Source organism: Peromyscus eremicus, chromosome 1 (assembly GCF_949786415.1).
Source record: "Peromyscus eremicus chromosome 1, PerEre_H2_v1, whole genome shotgun sequence".
Lineage (NCBI taxonomy): Eukaryota > Metazoa > Chordata > Mammalia > Rodentia > Cricetidae > Peromyscus > Peromyscus eremicus.
Window position 1 is genome coordinate 171,893,064 of NC_081416.1, and position 12,647 is coordinate 171,905,710.

Consider the following 12,647-nt stretch of genomic DNA (forward strand, 5'->3'; position numbering starts at 1 on the left):
AGTAATCATGTGCAAGGTCCTAGTGCAAATGCCACTCTCAGGATGAAAACAATATCATCTGTCCCTATGTGAAGAACTTTACATCTATACAGAAAACAAACTGTGGATCAAAGCTATTTAGAAACCAGCTATGTCCACAGTGAAACATGGGCAGACCCTTCTCCTGTCACTCTTGTTTGCTTGACATGGATGACTGGTATCCAGGCAGCATCGGACTTAGTTAAATTAGTGAATTAGTTAAATATCAAATGTATTTGACCATAAGAGAGGATGTTATTTCTCTTTGCAAACATTCCATCATTTTCACAGCAGACTCAGAGCATCCAAAACTTGGGCAGCTCTTGAAATTAGTTCTCATGAATTCTAATGGTTAGCTATATTTGTCCCACAATCTAAGCTCTTAACTCCTTTTCATTTCTGTTTACCCTATTGTTGTCTTTATTTTACTTTGGAGACATAGTTTCACTTTAAATCATGGCCTGCCCTTGTACACATATGTATCCCAGGATCATAGGTGTGAGTCACTGTGCTGACTATACCTGAGTGATAACTGATCAATTTCACTGTATAAGTTTCCCCCATTTAGTACCCCATTGAAATGCCAGCATGCTACTGTAGAATGAGAAGAGAGGTCATTCATTCATCACTGAAGCCGGACTGGGAGACTGGTCTTTGAACTGACTCGGTTGGAGACCTTACACTTATACTCGCCAAAGTTCTCCGACCGTAGAGGGTCTATTCTGAGTCCACACTTTGTTGGTGACAGAGTCATCCTTCTTGAGAGCCGCAGACTGCGGTTATTGAAGAACCAGCGGATGGAGATATCAGTGTCAGGTGAAACACAGTTTAAGACCACAGCTCTGTTTGATGAGACTACACTGTTAGTAATGCGCACAAAGGGCTGTGCCACATTCTCTGTGAAAAAAACAGATGAGAGTTACAAATGACAGTAGTCCAGAGAGCTCAACAATCCCTTCCTTAGTTGATACTTAATACAGCCTCCAGGGGGCATAGTTTGGAGCTGTGTCTACAGATATATCTTGTGCTTTGGGTCTGCCACCCAGGGATTCTGCAACCCTGATTAAGGCACTGTATCCTATGTCTCAGTTTCCCTGTAAATAGGACACATAGTGCCTGATCATTTCCCTGTCCATGAGTTATGCTTAGTTTTCCACAATGGTCTGACCTTGGGATGGGGAGCTGCTGACATCACCAGCATCTGTTACTATTCACCTGCAGAAGAGAATTCCCTAGGCCGGACCCCTGAGGAGAAGGCAGAATCTGGAGTAGTTGCCTCCTCTATTTCTTCCCTTGGTGCCTTGACCTTCCTGTGAAGTCTCAAAAGCCCATCAGAACAATAGGCTAGTGGCCTGGGCACCTATCCACTGAGAATCAGGAGAAGGAGAGACAGAGATGACCTACCTAACTACAGTGGTCATGGCAGTGCGTAGCTTGGTCCACACTCTAAGGGATTTTGGAAGTCAATGAAGCCTTGTTCCCTGTCAGTTCTAACAGTAAATCACGACAGAAAGTGACAAAAATCTCCCAAGTGTAACCTAGAGTGCAGCCAGGAGCAAAGTTTTGGAGTCAGGTCTTCCTGGTTCTCTCTGTGAGAATCCCATGCTTTCCTCATCCACTGTCTGCCTGACTAGCACAGAGTCTCTCTTGAGGCTATGTGCACAGTGAGAACTGATACTGAGGCTGACATCCTTGTGCTGAGTTATCCAGAATACATTCTCCTCCGTGCAGGTAAAGACAGGTGAGGGATTCTGATCTATTGTTGTGTGTCTACCCCATGTGTGTCCTGCAGTAAGTGCCCAAACCCTACTGGGGGGACACAATGCAGTAGAGAAGAGCACAGGCACAGCCCAGTCATGACAGTTCAGTGTATGAAGCAGGATAAGCCAGAGCCAGCAGCTGGAGGCAATAGAGGGTTACTTACTGTTTACATGGAATTCCACATATGCGTTTTCAACTTTGGAATCACTTTTCAAAACTTCCAGTGTGTATATTCCTGCATCATTCTCAGTGATGTTCTGGAGCAGCAGGGATCCATTAGAATACACAGTCTCTCTTCCGCTATAATGATCACCCCAGGTAACAGTATTCAAGACTATGCTCTCTTCTACAATTTCAAAATATGGGAGCCTATATATTGACTTGTACCAGGTAAAGGCTTGCAGATCTTCTGGAAGATTATGAACTTGGAGAAGAACACTTTTCCCTTGAGTAGCATACCGAGGCACTGGTTGGATCATGAGCTGGGAAGAGTTGAGAGGGTTACAGCATGGAGAAAGGGAGGCTGGAAGGGAAATGAGAAACAAAAGCCATCACATGGGGATCATTGTCCTTGGTGAAAAGACAGTGACCTCCATCTTGAGCAGGTGGGTTTGTTGAAAGGATGAAACGACACTGGTTGTTCGGCAGAAGTGTCACGAGCCATGGGTACCAGAATTAGAATGGGCTTTATTAGAAAGAAGAGGGGATAGGACGGAGAAGCCAGGCCTGGCAGAGAGGAAACAGAAAGATAGGCGCAGAGAGAGAGAGAGAGAGAGAGAGAGAGAGAGAGAGAGAGAGAGAGAGAGAGAGAGAGAGAGAGAGACCGGGGGCCATGGCGCCACCTTGTAAAGGCCAGGACACACCTGCACACACAGGCTCATATGCAGAGATCACGCAAGGACGTGTCCACGTGTCCATGTAACAATGGGGCCTGGGTCACACAGGACTTATGACCCAGAAATAACTAGGTGGAGATGACTAAGTGTCCTGCTAGGCATGCACAACCATGGGGCATGGTTGGAATTCCTATCATTTGTCACTCAGCCTAGAGCTGCAGGTTTGAGTGTGTCTGTCTCACTTAATGAAGGTCAGCAACATGTCCTCCTCCATTCCATCTGTGCCCCTAAAAGTGCCATTTCCTCAGGACAGAACTCATCCTTCGGGTGTCTTCATGACTGTTCCCTTACCGCCCTCAGTCAGACGCTGCACACACTCATGCACACTTGGGTTTGAGATAATACCTCGAGGCCCTGAACTCAACAGGCCTGGGGTTTTCACTTTATAGGTTTTTGTCAATTTCCCTTGTAGCTCCACTTAACATCTGAAATCTCCCAATAAGTGTTCTTGCTTCTCTGACTGGCAGCCCTCAGGACTGGAACTGGATAAGGCCTGAGTGCATTCTGACCCTCAGGACAAGCTAAGGTCTTCAAAAGGCTTGGGTACTAGGCTAGCTGGTTTTATGTCAACTTGACGTAACTAGAGTCATTTTGAAAGACAAGGCCTCAATTGAAAAGGCCACCGCCAGATTGGCCTGTGGGCAAGACTATAGCACATTTTTAAAATTGGGGATTGATGTGAAAGGGTTCAGACCACTGCAAGCATTTCCACCCCTGGGCTAGCAGTCCTAAGTGATATAAGATAGCAGCTTGAACAAGCCATGAGGAGCAAGACAGTAGGCAGCACTCCTCCATGGTCCCTCTACCAGGTCCTGGATTTTATTTGACACTCTCTTTGGAGCTAATACACATCTCATTTTGACATGGATGACTGAAAATCATTGTTTACTATCAATTTTGAGAGGAAGAGTTAAGCACTGGGAAAGCACCCCTTTGGACACTTTATTCTGGCCTTGGAAAGATGACAGGGTTCAGGGATCCCTGGTCTAGAGCCCCAAGAGCCTGGGCTGACTCTGACATCTTAGGCTGAGTTACTTTCCATCAAGGTGGAGTCAGAAGATGGAAGATGATCTACGGCCATTTGTCTCTACCAGTGTGTCCTGCATTAAGTGCTCAAACCTCCCCATGGGGACACAGTGCAGAGAGGAGGGAGGCCAGGCCAGCCATGACAGTCCTGTGTATCTAAGCCCCACCCAGCATTGAACAGTCACAGGGAATCACTTACTGTTCACCCGGAGTTGCACATGAGTTTCTTCACTTTTCAAATCTGTACACAGAATTCGTAGAGTGTACAATCCGGCATCTTTCCCAGTGACATTGTGAAGCACCAGGGATCCATCCCTGTTCAACACCTCTCTGCCACTGTATGCAGGCCCAGTTATACTTGATTTCTCATCTATTCTGTATCGGGCAACCTCATGTTTCCAGAACACATTTATTCCTTTGAACCAGACAAAGGCTTGAAGATTCTCCGGAAGATTGTGAATGAGTAGAAGAACACTTCCCCCCTCAGCAACAATGGGCGGCACTGATTCAATAGTGGGCTGGGCAGAGGTGGAAACACGTCCACAGTTCCAAAGGAAAGCTAAAAGGGAAGAGAGAGATCCATCTAAACTGAGAATTTTGTGTTTGACTAAGATGAGCCCCTGTGTCCTGAGCAGCTGTGTCCATTGCTCATCTAGGTTTGTGGATGAGTGTCACCTTGTCCTACTTGGTGGAGGTCTGCACATAACTTTCATGTTCTCAATTTCCCCACACTTTTCATTTCCAATATATGTCTCTCTCTTCAGTTGTGAACATTGCCCCAGCTTACTGCTATCAGATCCCTGCTCACATTTACACTGGACTGGTGTTGGTGATACCTGCCTGACCTCTTCCCTACAGATCCTATGTCTTCACTCACTGACTTTTGTTGTTGCTGTTCTGTTCCTCTTGTGGTTGCAGCCAACACCTGAATCCACCATCTAGCTTTCCTTACTTCACATCCACTGGAACTGGGGCATCATAAGAACCATGATTTGTCTTGCATTTGCTTTAAAATACTGTCTAGAAAATAACTCAGGTACATGTGGAGACTGACTGAATGAATGATGTCCCAGAATCCTGTATGCCAATGGATTTATTTAAGAAACTCACAGGTTTAGGGATACGGTATTGCATCATTCTATTTGCTTTGGTTTTTTTATACTTGTTTACATATTATACATGTGTGTGATTAGTGTAAGGGTTAGTCTAGTGTGTGTGTGTGGGGGGAGCAAACACAGTACTTGAGTGGAGGTCAGAGGACTTCTGTTCATTGGCCTCAGCTTGCTAGACAGTGAAGTAAATTTCTATATCCATTGGACAAAGTCAGTGATCCAGACCAGCTTGATAACTTTTTTTATTTGAGCCATCAAGCTGAGAGCATTAGAATATTGTGGTCGTGCTTACTAACGTTTTGCTAGAATAATGTCTCCCCTACCCTTACTGTTTAATATTCAATGAGGGCATCCTAAGGGTGAGCCTCTCTCCCACTCTCTATCTTCTCCCCTTTAAACAATGAGACTCCTATCATGTCCTTGTGCCACTCAGGAGACTCTAGAGAGTATGTCAGTCCTCTCCTCTCACACATGGTCAACTTTTGGTCTCCTCATCTCTGAGCAGGAAACACTGAGATGTGGTGCATCCTTTGCACAGGAGTACAGAGAAGGGCCTCCATTGTCTCAGTACACTGATCTGTCATCCCTCTGAGGTACTTCTGCTCCAGCCTGCTCCAGTACTACCAAGCTCTGCTGTCCTTCCCTCATCTGAGCTGAGCTTCTTCCCAGGAAGGAGCACCTCCAGAGTCCCATGGGCTGAGGGTGGGTCAGTGTTCAAAACACTGCTCTGTCCCTCCAGTTTCAGTGCTGCCCCATGCTCCTCATTCTCTCTTTATGTTTCTGTCTCTAGAATACACAGAGAGAGTCAAAGGTAATGACCATCCCTGTGACATGAGATAATAGCAGCTGACCACAGAACTGCACTCTGCTGTGTCCTGGCCTAGGTTTGTCAGCACCCAAAGGGGACAATCTGCACAACTGTGTGACAAAGAAACCCAGCTGGGCACCCAATCTGCTCTGTGTTTTTAATTCTCTGGAAACATGGAATTTGTTCCTAGCTGGAAGGTGATAAAACTGTCTTTGATGCTCCAAAGGGACCAGGTGAGTAATGTGTGGGCAAAAGAATAAATCTATTCTCACTGGAGTCTCCATCAGATCAAAAGCCCAAGAGATGTCAGGAGGCTCACATCTTGGGTGTGGAAGGAGGTGACCTGATTTCTAGAAAGAGGCTGTGAGCTTCTTCATCCTTGTGCATGATTTTTTCAAGACCATGCTCTCATTTCCTCTGTTTGCTGAGCTGTGTAATGCGTCTGCCCATGTGCTCCATGGTCTTTCTGAGATGCCTTGGATCTCTATCTAATTGATTCCCTTTTGATATCATGTATTTCCCAAGGAAACACATAAAATGGAAAGCATAACATGAACTCCTGACACACTAAGCAGCCAGTAGATCTGTGAATGCTATAGCCATGATTTCCAGGTCTATGAAAACAAGGGTGGAATCAGGCTACTAGGTAAGTTCATGGTTCAAGCAAATAATCTTCTGCAAGTTCATTGTGTGTCCTGATGACATCCCTGGTGATCACCAGGGTAAAAACAGCTTATGTCTGGGAAGCTGTCAGATCAACATAGTCATTTTCCTGCAAGCGAGAATAACCCAGGTTGAACTCAGAGGACAAGCACTTCAGGAGAACCTGTGTCCTCAGTCCCTCTCTTTGAGGACCATGACCTTCATGTGAAATCTCATATGCCCAATGAGGACAGTTAATTAATGGCCTGGAAACCTGTTGAGCTATGCTCCCCTGCTGACTGTCTGAAGAAGATGGCCAAAGGATGTAGCCCAACCAAGGTTCTCATGACCATGTACTGTCTGGTTCCACACATCACAAGACTTTGACTATTATAGAGCAGTGTTCCCTGCCATCATGGAGTCAAAATCTCACTAATAAAATGCTTCTCAAGGACACCTGGAGTTGAGTCTGGGACAGAGGTCTGGAGGCACACATCTCTAGGAAGATCCTGGTGCTCACATCTCCAGGAGGATCCCATGATTTCCTCAACCAGGCACAATGTTGATTCCCTCAGGGTCTTTCTCAAGGAAACATTCCTGGTAAGAATCCCTACAGTCTAGACAAAGGCTAATATTCTTAGCTCAGTTACCTACCATGCATCCAACTGTGTGCAAGATGAAGCCAAATTTAGGATTCTGATTGATTATCATTATTCTATACCATGCATGTCCTGCACTAAATGCTGAACCCCAACAGGGGGCCATAATGCATAGGAAAGGTAGGCACAGACCACTCTCTTGTCTGTGTACAGTGAATTGAACCTCACCCAGCTCACAGAGTTCACAAAGAATTACTTACTGTCCACATGGAGGTATGTGGATGTTGTTGATACGATTTTTACATTTCTATCATAGGTCCGCAGAGTATAAAATCCTATGTCCTTCTGGGTAACTTTTTCAAGCAGCATGGATCCATTGTGATATAGTGTTTCTCTACCACTGTGCACAGGCCCTGGTGCACTTAAATTGATGTGCATTCCATATACTGCAATTGCTTGTTTCATATTTCTTAGCTCTTTGAACCAGGCAAAGCATATAATATTCTCTGGAAGACCATGAACCAGGAAAAGGACATTTTCTCCTTCAGCCACTTGGGGTGGCACTGTTTTAATGGTCACATGGGCAGTGGTGGACAGGTGCCAGGAGGTTAAAAGGCAAGCTGGAAGGGAATTGAGGAAAACCATTAATATTAAACAGATGTGATCACCACTCAGCTTAGGTATGTGAGTAGGGGTGTGCCTTCCCTCCATTGTAGACATGAGCAACATGACTTCCATTGACTTGGAGTGTCTGAGTGTGTCATTAACACTCTTAGGAATTCCCTGCTCCGGTATCTGCCTTGATCCCCTCTCAGGGTCTCATACCCCTCCTTATGCAGACTATTTGGTGTTAGGAGCAATGCCTTTACAAATGCCTCCTCTGGAGAGTTCTCACTTTCTGATTATTTTCTCTATTCACTTGTGTAATATTAGAAGGACCAGCTTAATATAATACTTCCCAGGGGCAAGGGAGAAAAAACTACGAACAGTGAGGACTATTTCTGGGAAATGAAATCTCAGTACACCAAACTCTTAGTCCAAATCTTCTTCTCCGTCCTCCCTTGCCCCAGGAGTCCTGGTATATATTCACTTAGAAGCAGTAATCCCTTGGCAGTGCAAAGCCAGGATTCCAGGGTCAAATGGAGGGGTGATAAGAATCACAAAGAGGGGCAGTAATTGTTAATTATCATTTGCAACCCAAAAGGAAAGTGACTAATGGGGAAATGAATTAACTAAAGGCTAAATTTGGATAATATCTAAGAAGAGAGATCTTATGTGCTCAACTATAGTCTTAAACATGATTGGTAGACAATATTAAGAATCTATAAGTTGCTAGGTCAATGGGAGAAAATAAAACTGCCTTCCTTTTTCCTGTGGTTCCTATCTGTCTAAGCTATCTGCTGTTTTTCTGCAGGGTAGGGAAAGTGTGTTCAGTTGCTAGGCAACCTATGTACAGCTAGATGCCTCTGGTGATAGTTAAATGAAGATCTGGAACTAGAGGTAAGACATGGAAAAGGAAGGAGTTAAGCTTAATTGGCACATCCACCAGGCCTTCTCAAACTGGTAGTCTGGATGCTTAAATCTGTTCTTAGAGAGCACAGAAGTATCTCTGAGTAAGGTACTTTCCTCCATCTGCAGATGGACCTGGCCAGATGCTGCCAATGATGATAACTACAGGGAGGCTTGAACTGGGGTTTTGGCTGTGCATAGCTGTCAGTGCAGAAGGTTATCTAAATATTCATAGAAGTGGTTAGGTAAGGAGTTAGAGGTCTGTAAAGTTAGTAAGGCTGTAAGAAAAGGAGGATCTGAACTAAATTGTGCAAAGCTATTGCTTAAGGTCCACCTAACCTAGGCGGTATCTCTGTGTGGAATTTATCTTAATTTCAGGAGACTTATTATGTGTGGTTTGGACTGTTATTCCTGTTAGTCCTTGAATGTGGCTAAGGGAGATATCTGATTCCAGTGCTAAAATTCAAAGAAATGGATGGGCCTGAGGGAAGGAAGTCTTTCCTGAGGTTGTTCTCCAAATGCCTCAAACATATATGTCCAAATAGTGATCAGTCCACACTATTAGCAATTCTTAGGAAAAAATCAATTGGGAAAACTATGAAGGCACATATGATTTTCATAACAAAGGACAGCTGATACATAACAAACCAAATAACACCAAAAGCTCCTTGGAATTTGGCTTCCTCACAAGGAATTCCTTGATCCCTTCAGGTAGTGGCTTTGCCATAACCAGCTGAGTTTTATACATATTCCTTTGGCCCATAGCATTCTCTTTGTGATTCTAGTAAACCCATGGCTTCATCTTTCAGATATACTGACCTCACATCCACTAGAACCAGGGCTTTTTGTTCATTTGTTTGTTTGTGTTTTAGTTTTGGTTTTGGTTCTGGTTTGTTTTTTTGTTTTTGTTTTGTTTTGTTTTGTTTTTTGAGATAGGGCTTCTCTGTGTAGCCATGGCTGTCCTGGAACTTGCTCTGTAGGCCAGGCTGGCCTTGAACTCAAGAGCTCCACCTGCCTCTGCCTCCTGCATGCTGGGATTAAAGGCATGCACTACCAATGCCTGGCAGAACCAGGGATTTGTAAGGGCAGGATTAGTCTGACATTTTTGGAAGGTCCAATTTCTGGAAAAGACTCAGACACAAGTGGATAAAGAAAAAAAGGACCAAAAAAAAAGCCAGGTGGTGGTGGCACACACCTTTAATCCCAGTACCTGGGAAGCAGAGCCAGGCAGATCTCTGAGTTTGAGGCCAGCCTGGGCTACAGAGTGAGTTCCAGGAAAGGCACAAAGCTACACAGAGAAACCCTGTCTTGAAAAACCAAAAACCAAAAAAAAAAAAAAAAACCAGAAAAAAGAAGAAAAGGAAGGAAGGAAGAAGGAATGTGTCTCTATGGATTTCTCTTCATAGTTCCCAGGTTTGGAGCTTATGACAATAATTATAGTCAAGTGTGGTATAAATGGTTTTTAATTTACTTATGAAAATATACATGTGCATTTGTGAAGGCTGGTGTCTCCTTGTACACATATGAAGATGTATGCCACAAATCTGTGTGGAGACACATGTGTCAGGGTGTACATGTGTGGGTGCATGCCACAGCACCTATGTGGAGGACGTAGTAGAGCCCGAAGGTGTCTATTATCTCTATCTACTGTGTGGGAGCTGAGGATTGGTTTCAGGTTGTCATATCTTCACACTGAGACATGTTGCTAGCCCTCCCCTGTTTGCTTTCTGTTTGGAGTGTCAGGCTATCATGGTTGGGAACAGCTGTCTTCAGTTACAATGCAGCCAAAGTAATTCACTGTGAATATGAAGTATTTGAGGCTTTTCTTTTCCTCACATCACCTCCCATCCTCTCAGAGGTCCAGGCTGCTGAGACTCTCTCCCTCACTGTGCTTTCTGCCACATAAGTGCAAACAGAAACCTTGAGTCCAGTCTTGGGCTTCTATACTCATAGGAGACTCCAGACTACTTCTGAGTTCCCCTCCCAACACAGTCTGAGAATGGGTGCCCTTACCTGTCAGCAGAAGCCCCTGCCAGGGGGTGCAGCCCTTCCAGAGAAGCAAAGAGGATTTCTCCATCAGTATTCTCACTGTGATGTCCTCCCTCTAAGAAGAGCCTCAGCTCCAACACAGAACTCAAGCTCTGCTGTTCTTCTTACTTCTGAGCTGAGATTCTTCTCAGACAGAAGCACTTTCCAGAATCCAGTTGGTGGTGAGTGATGGGGTTTGAGTTCAACACACTGCTCAATCCCTTCTACTCTTAGTGCTGTCCAGCATCCCTCTCAACTTCCTTTTATGTTTCTCCTCCAATCAGTGCAGTGTGCAACAAGGCTGATAAGCATCCCCATGCCCTCAGAGAACAATGGCTCATCCCAGGGCTGACACCTGCTGTGTCCTTGCCTTAGGTCTGTCAGCACCAAAGAGGAATTTCAGTCATTCCTACGTGTCCTTGTGACAAAGAAACCCAGCTGAACACCCAGTCTACCCTGTATTCTCAATGCTCTGGGAGGGTGGTATTTACTTAGTCCCTGCAGGAAAGTGACAGAAATGTCTATGAGGGTTGGAAAGAGATCAGCTGAGTGATGATAGAAATGAAGATCAATCCTTTATCACTAATGTCACCAGTCAAGGTAATGATCCAGGAGAGAGGCACAGGAGCAGTTGTGTGAGGAGTTTCATATGTCCAGTGTTGGAGAAGAGGTAACCTGTGTGTCCTTGAAAGGACTGTGGGCTCCACCCTCCTATGTAGGGTTTCAAGGCAATATTCTAGCATTGTGTGTTGGGTATGCACAAGTCCTCACTGGTCTTCCTGGGTCACCTTTGCCTTTTCCTAGATGGTTCCCTAATGGTAATCTTGTCTTCTCCTATGAGAGATGCCAGAGGGAAGGGGACTTTTATGCTTACCATGCAGAAAAATGTTCTCAGACAATGGATGGAGTCAGAAGGTCAGAGCAAGGTCTAGGGAGGGAGATAAGGTTAATCGAGACAGAGATGAAAAGCAGTCTGCTAGGTTGTGGTTCAGAGAAACAATATTTGGAGATTTGGGCATGTGCCATGATATCACCCCCTGGACTGGGAGAATTGCAATCTCATGTCTAGGGCTACAGCAAGCATGGTCAAGAAGCCAAATGTGAACTTCCCCGATAAGTTAGGCACAGGGGGGGATGCAGGGCCTGTCATCCTGATTATTGTGCTCTTTGGGATTCCCAATTACTTCTACTGTAGGATGGGTCTAGCCAGGGTTTGAGATTTGTCCTGAGAAGCCCCAGACTAACGGATGTAGTGTGAATCCAGAGGAAGGGCATTCTCAGGAGGAGCCTTGTGCTCAGGAAACTACAGAGGAATGTCCTAGGACATTTCTCTTGAGATTAAAAAAACAGGACACAACTGGCTCCTTTGGGATCCATTTTCTTTCAAACCATCACACTTGGTTAGTGTTACACTAAATTATTTTCTACTATTTGTGGATACTGTGAAATGTGTTTTAGCCTTGTTTTTTTTTGTAGTCTATTTATCATTTTTATATATGAGGGCCACTGATTTTTTTTTAGTTAATTTTGTAACTCACCACATCACTGAAGGTGATTATCAGCTCTATGGGTTCCCTGGTATAATTTTTGGGCTCGGTTATGTATACAATCATGTCATCTGGAAATAGTCATACTTTCAGTTCTTCCTTTCCAGTTTATATCCCCCTCATTTCTTTCAGTTGTCTTATTGCTCTAGCTAAAACTTCAAGTACTCCTTTGAATATATATGGTGAGAGTGGACAACCTTGTCCAGGATTTTAGTGGCATTGCTTTGGATTTTTCTCCACTTAATTTGATGTTTGCTATTGGTTTACTGTATATTGCCTTTGTTATGTTTAGATATATCTCTTGTATCCCTGTACGGTCCAAGACATTTGTCATGAAGGAGTTTTGGATTTTTTCAAAGGCTTTTTCAGCATAAAATGATATGACCATGTGGATTTTTTCCTTCAGTTTGTTTATATGGTGGGTTACATTGAAAGATTTTCATATGTTGAGCCATCCCAGCTTCTCTGGGATAAAGCACACTAGATGATGAAGATGCACACTAGATAATGAGACACACTAGAAGATGAAGCACATGTTGGATGATTTTTTCGATGGGTCCTTGGATACTGTCTGTGAGTTTTTGTTGAGTATTTTTGCATCTATGTTCCTGAAGGAAACAGGCCTGTAATTCTCTTTCTTTGTTGAAGCTTTATGTGGTTTGGGTATGTGTGTGGTGGTATTGTGTTCCCCAAAATATTGT

At 44.3% G+C, this 12,647-nt stretch overlaps 1 protein-coding gene across 1 annotated transcript; it reads right to left on the minus strand.

Moving 5' to 3' along the window:
* Positions 1 to 643: 643 nt before the first annotated feature.
* LOC131897213 (pregnancy-specific glycoprotein 22-like) lies at positions 644 to 10,448 on the minus strand. Its single transcript, XM_059248164.1, has 5 exons — positions 10,385 to 10,448; positions 7,123 to 7,482; positions 3,901 to 4,260; positions 1,943 to 2,302; positions 644 to 915 (listed from the first exon to the last, which is right to left on the minus strand). The coding sequence occupies exons 1-5, from the start codon at positions 10,446 to 10,448 to the stop codon at positions 644 to 646; spliced, it is 1,416 nt and encodes a 471-aa protein (XP_059104147.1).
* Between the last annotated feature and the right edge of the window lie 2,199 nt (positions 10,449 to 12,647).